The 6,000-nt window shown below is 43.2% G+C and overlaps 1 protein-coding gene across 1 annotated transcript in view; it reads left to right on the forward strand.

The window, feature by feature from the left end:
- FSD1L (fibronectin type III and SPRY domain containing 1 like) overlaps positions 1-5,643 on the forward strand; it is a 63,101-nt gene extending 57,458 nt beyond the window's left edge. The window contains exons 11-13 of the mRNA XM_065406357.1: positions 1,352-1,603; positions 2,811-2,899; positions 5,521-5,643. Coding sequence (XP_065262429.1) covers positions 1,352-1,603; positions 2,811-2,899; positions 5,521-5,643 — 464 coding nt within the window. The remainder of the gene's footprint in view (positions 1-1,351; positions 1,604-2,810; positions 2,900-5,520) is intronic.
- The last annotated feature ends 357 nt before the right edge of the window (positions 5,644-6,000 follow it).

The raw sequence follows: 6,000 nt of genomic DNA on the forward strand, positions 1-6,000 counted from the left end.
CTTACTTAGTGTTGAGCAAGGGTAGATACAGTAACTCCTCACTTAACATTGTAGTTATGTTCCTGAAAAATGCAACTTTAAGTGAAACAATGTTAAACAAATCCAGTTTTCCCATAAGATTTAATGTAAATGCGGGGGGTTAGGTTCCAAGGAAAACTTTTTGGGGGCAGACAAAAGGCATTATATACTGTACAGTACTGTATTATGGTGGGGAGGTGCCCCTGGCTTACCTCTGGGGCTCAGGGCTGGGGGTGCAGGGTCTGGGAGGGAGTTAAGGTATGGGAGGGTGCTCAGGGTGGGGATGCGGGAGGAGGCTGGGGCAGGCTGGAGGGGTAGCTCCTGTTTGGTGAAGGGGATGTGCAGGTGGCTCTGTGCAGCACAGCACCGCCACCATGGCTGCGATTCTGGGAGTTGCCCCCCCTCCTCCCCGCAGGCAGGACCACCTGGAACGCAGGGGCTGCAGGGCCCTGGCCTGCAGCTCTAAAGCCCCTTTCGGAATGCGGCCCTGCGAGCATGGGCCGGAGGACTCAGGAGGAGCAGGAGCAGGGGCAGCCGCGCAGCCAGCGGCCGGAGAGAAGCGGTGCTTTCCCCTTTCAAAGCCAGCTGGAGAGAAGCGCAGGGAGGGGGAGGAGGCGGAGAAGAGGAACTCGTGCAATGCTCCCTTGTAAAGTCAGCCAAACAATGTTATAAGGGAGCATTGCACAACTTTAAACGAGTATGTTCCCTAATGGAGCAGCGACATAACTTTGAAAAAACGTTAAGTGGGAGGACAGTAAGTGAGGAGTTACTGTAGATCTGGGTTTCCATCAGGAGAGAATTTGTAGCTTGTAATCCCAAGGTTTTTCTGACAATGACTTCCCCCAGCCTGGGCTCAGACTGGGATCTGTACTCTAGAGTCTCCTTTTTAGATCTGTGCAGAGGTCCTTGTGCTCATTCAGGGACTGAAGATACTTATGTATGCAGGAAATTCTAGCATTTGAGAAGTAGTCTTTTATTGTAAGGTTATCCAAAAGATAGCTAAAATACTTCTGCTTAATGACATTTTCTAATGTGCCAACTGTGATAGCATCAAGGTGCACTTGTTTTGTTAAATACAGCATTCTGTTAAATTACCTGTCTTCGGTAGAGAGCAGAAAAAGCCTCTCTCTGTTCCACCTTAACTGAATGTGATGAATATACACCAGGTTTCTAATAGTCTTAAATTTATTGGATTTTGGTCTGTTTCCACAAGGCTCACTGTCTACAACATCTAAGTCTTTACCTAGCAATTATTTCTTGAGTATGCTTCATTGTTTTGCCCAGTGGGAAGTCTCTAAAACCAAAAAAACCCTACATCTGTGATCTGTTACAGGAGACACTGCTATTGAAAGTGGACAGCACTACTGGGAGGTGAGAGCCCAGAAGGACTGCAAATCCTACAGTGTGGGAGTAGCGTATAAAAATCTGGGAAAATTTGATCAACTGGGAAAGACTAACACAAGCTGGTGTATCCATGTCAACAACTGGCTACAAACCACCTTTGCTGCAAAGCACAATAATAAAGCCAAAGCCCTAGATATGACTGTTCCGGACAGAATAGGAGTGTACTGTGACTTTGATGGAGGTAACTTTATATTATTGTGGACTTCATAGATTGAAATTTAGTAATGGCTGGATACTAGCAAATTGCAGAAGTACGTAATACTGTAAATGTTGTGGAAATACATTAGGATTCAACCTAGGAGCAACACTAATCTGCCTTTTTGTGGTGAGGAGGGAGACCATATTGAGAGAGACGCGAAGGTACTGTACATAACTATCAAATTACTTGGCTCCATTTGAAAACCAGAGTTATGAACACTGGACATTTTTCTGTATCACAGATTTTAAAAAGTCTGGATATAATGTGTGAGGGGAGACTTCTGAAAAATGGTGAAAACATTCAGCAAATATGGAACTAAGAAATAGACATACACCTTGTCCTACCTCTCACAACTTACTTGATAAATAAGTAGTTGAAGGGTTATGAACAGAGAAGCAGTGGTTTAATGGTAATATGTTGTAAATCACTGTTTGTCTTCCAGTAGTTGTCCCATTTTCAGATACCCTGATGAACTTGGATTAACCAAAAGATGACTTTAGCTATTTCTCAAGTGGAAAGAGCAATAAAATAAAACTTTTTAAAAATACTGTCTAGACAAGTACTATGGAAACTGCCACTATAATAAAACTAAACTTAGAGGTTACCTGGGCTTACTGCCTTGGGCTTTCTCTTTCGTTGCAAGTTCTGTGAACTGACTTGCATTGCCTTCTCAGCCCTTACTTTGCAATGCTGCCACAGATATTTTGGACAGCTGCTGTTCTTAGATCTGTACTGTACTCTTTGGCCACTCACAGGTGGTGGTGACCTTTTCTATGCAATAAAGTAACCAGGCTAACACAAAGCTCTGTAAAGAGGGTAGTATTTGATTGTTTGCTGAAATAAGGACGTGGACTATATGGCACTAGTTGAAATTCCTTTAACTTCATAAGAGATGGCTTTTTGATCAAGTACCAACTCCTCGAAGCAACTCCTGACAATAGCAGGTATAAGAACTTACGAACGACACACATAAAACCCATATCCTACTGCTCCAAATTCCAGGAATGAAGAGTAACAAATTTTTTGCTGACATTTGCAGTATGCTGACTGCCTGAGTGGTACCTGTCACTTTGTATCCTCTTTTGGGACTCTAGTCCTTCATTGTTCAGACCAGTTTTGGATTTATATCTTCTTGTCTGTATATGAAACTTGATGTTAGCAATTTTTAAAACCTGCTTTTCTCTTTCAGGTCAGCTCTCATTTTATAATGCAAGTTCAAAGCAATTGTTATACACCTTCAAAACAAAATTTACCCAACCACTGCTACCAGGTTTCATGGTCAGTACCCAATTAACTTTACTTCTATTTTTAGCACTGATATGTTTTGACCTCTGTTTTGGTTGCCTAACACTTGGCATATGGGATTCTTGTGAGCATTTTCTTTGAGACGCTCTCCTCTTTTGTTTGTGGTAGCCCTTCATTGTGCAGCAGGGGAAGTCTGTTAAGTTTATATCTCAACAAAAGCTTTAAAAATCACCATTTCCCTTCTTGCCTGCCAAAATAACCAAGCATGCTATGTATCTAGTTTGGGCAGCAGAGCACACTTTTCTAGGAGCTGTCAGAGTAGCAGTAGTGGGAGAGGAGACTGGCTGAGCATCCCTCAGCAGTAGTGGGAGAGGAGACAGGCTGGGGGAACCACATAGGGCAGCAGTTCCAACTCTCATCATGTAAAGGGACACAGCTGGACTTGTCTGGGCTTCCCTCATCAAGCACCTGGACTTTGGTCAACCCCTCCTCTGGGATTCCTACCTCTTGAGCTACAGGACAGGGTTGCTATCTGTGATGCAATATTGAAGATTCAAACCCTGCTCAGAATGTGTTGTGGGTTTTTGTGGGGGGCTGGGAGGGGGAGTTAGGAGTGAACAAATGTTATTGTGTGCAACTTTTTATATATATTTTTTTTTAAAAAAAGATGGTGTCATAACTATAAAGGGAAGGGTGACAGCCATACTGTGTACAGTACTAAAGTCCCTCCTGGTCAGAGACTCTAAAATCCTTTTACCTGTAAAGGGTTAAGAAGCTCGGGTAACCTGGCTGACACCTGACCCAGAGGACCAATAAGGGGACAAGATACTTTCAAATCTTGGGGGGGGAAAGGCTTTTGTGTGTGTCCTTTGTTTAAGGGGTTGTCCTCTCTTGGGACTGAGAGGGACCAGACATCAATCCAGGTTCTCCCCATCTTTCTAAACAAGTCTCTCTTATTTCAAAATTGTAAGTAAAAGCCAGGCAAGGCGTCTTAGATTTAATTTGTTTTCTCAACTTGTAAATGTACCTTTTACCAGAGTGCTTATCTTGTTTGCTATACTTTGAACCTAAGACAGAGGGGATTCCTCTGAGCTCTTTAAGTTTGATTACCCTGTAAAGTTATTTTCCATACTGATTTTGCAGAGATGATTTTTACCTTTTGCTTTAATTAAAAGCCTTCTTTTTAAGAACCTGATTGATTTCTCCTTGTTTTAAGATCCAAAGGGGGTTTGGATCTGTATTCACCAGGGAATTGGTGAAAGGTTTCTCAAGGCTTCCCAGGGAGGGAATCCATCGAGAATGGTGGCAGCGGGACCAGAGCTAAGCTGGTAGATAAGCTTAGCAGTTTTCATGCAGGCCCCTACATTTGTACCCTAAAGTTCAAAGTAGGGATACAGCCTTGACAGATGGGCATTACAAAAACATTTAGGTTGCAGTCAAACACTCAAGGTAAGAAATAAATAACAGAAGTGAGGTTGCACAGGCATCCTTAAATTCTTCCCCTTCATATCATAATGCATATGCACAGTCTCTCAATATATACCTCTACCCTGATATAATGCGGTCCTCGGGAGCCAAAAAATCTCACTGCGTTCTATCCAGAGGTGAAAGTACGCCGGTACGATCAGGTACGGCGTACGGGCAAAAGCGGTACGGCATGCCGGACTGGACCAGCTTCCCCGGTGGTGATTTAAAGGGCCCGGTGCTCCAGCTGCTACAGGGAGCCCCGGGCCCTTTAAATCACCGCCCAAGCCCAGCTGCTGGGGCTCCGCACGAATTCAGTTATAATGTGGTAAAGTAGCGGGGCTCGAGCGGCGTTTTAAAGGGCCCGGGGCTCCCCGCTGCTTTACCATGTTATATCCGAATTTGTGTTATATCGCGGTAGAAGTGTATTATCCTTTTTTCTTTTAGGACCTCTGCATTATTCAGTACATAGGGTGTAAATTAAGATCGCATGGGCAACCTTTTTATTAGCACTCATCCACTTTGTGTCAAGGTCATTAATGAAAATGTTAAATAAGATTGGTCCCAAAACGGATCCCTGAAGAACATTGCTAGTAACCTTCCCCCAGTCTGACAGGTCACCTTTCTGTATCACCTGTTGTCATGATCCTTTAACTTGTTCCATACCCACCTTTCAATTCTCGTATCAATCCCCATCTTCTCCCACATGAAACTCTGTCAAATACCTTATTGAAATCCAGGTAGAGTAGAGCTACTGAATTTCGTTTGTCTGAAAAATCCATATCTTAGAGATCTGGTTGGTCTGGTACAATCTACCTTTGGTAAAACCATGTTGTATTTTATCCCACTTACTGGGTCGTTTTTCCTTAAATCCCTGAAGGAACTCACTTCTGATTTCTATGCTTTAACTCCCTGTCCCCTCTGACAAGCTTCATCAAGACATCACTGTGTACTAGGCAATGCCTCTCATAGACACTTCAAGGTTATTTTGAGTAGAATTCCCTGTCCAGTACTTTGACTGAAGAGTAGGAAGTGGGTGTCTCCTGAAAGGGACAACTGTAGTTTTAGGATGTAAAGTTGATCTTTAATTTTGCATTTGAAAATGTGTGTGTGTGTGGGGGGAGGAAATGGATTTTACTGGCTTTGAAACATTGACTCATTGTAGCTTTGTGTAATGGTTTATCTTCTAGGTCTGGTGTGGCGGACTTGCATTGAGTACTGGACTGCAGGTGCCGAGTGCTGTGAAAATGCTCCAGAAGAGTGAAAATGGATTGAGTGGTTCAGCTAGCAGCCTAACCAATGTTACCCAATAATGTGTCTCTTTAGATGCTATACTCCTGTTTCTGAGTGGGTTTTTCTGTGCAGCTGCTATTCACAGGAGCTTGTGAGCAATGGATTAACTGGCTTTGCTACCCACTGCTGCTTTAAGGCCTGGGCACCAATAGTGCAAAGGTTCTGGGCTGAAGCATTCACAGAAATTTACTGTGAATCCAGAGAGCCAGATAGAAAGCGAGTCTGACTTTTTTTTTTTTGATGTTTTGGATGGGGAAGTCCGGAGCTGTAGCTATGCGCTTGTATATTAGACTGAATTTGATTGTATTAGATACTTGATCATTTCAGTATAACTGCACATGGCAGGTATGATCTTAGTTTGAAAAGCACTTACTACT

Source organism: Emys orbicularis, chromosome 6, assembly GCF_028017835.1.
Source record: "Emys orbicularis isolate rEmyOrb1 chromosome 6, rEmyOrb1.hap1, whole genome shotgun sequence".
Taxonomy (NCBI): Eukaryota; Metazoa; Chordata; order Testudines; family Emydidae; genus Emys; species Emys orbicularis.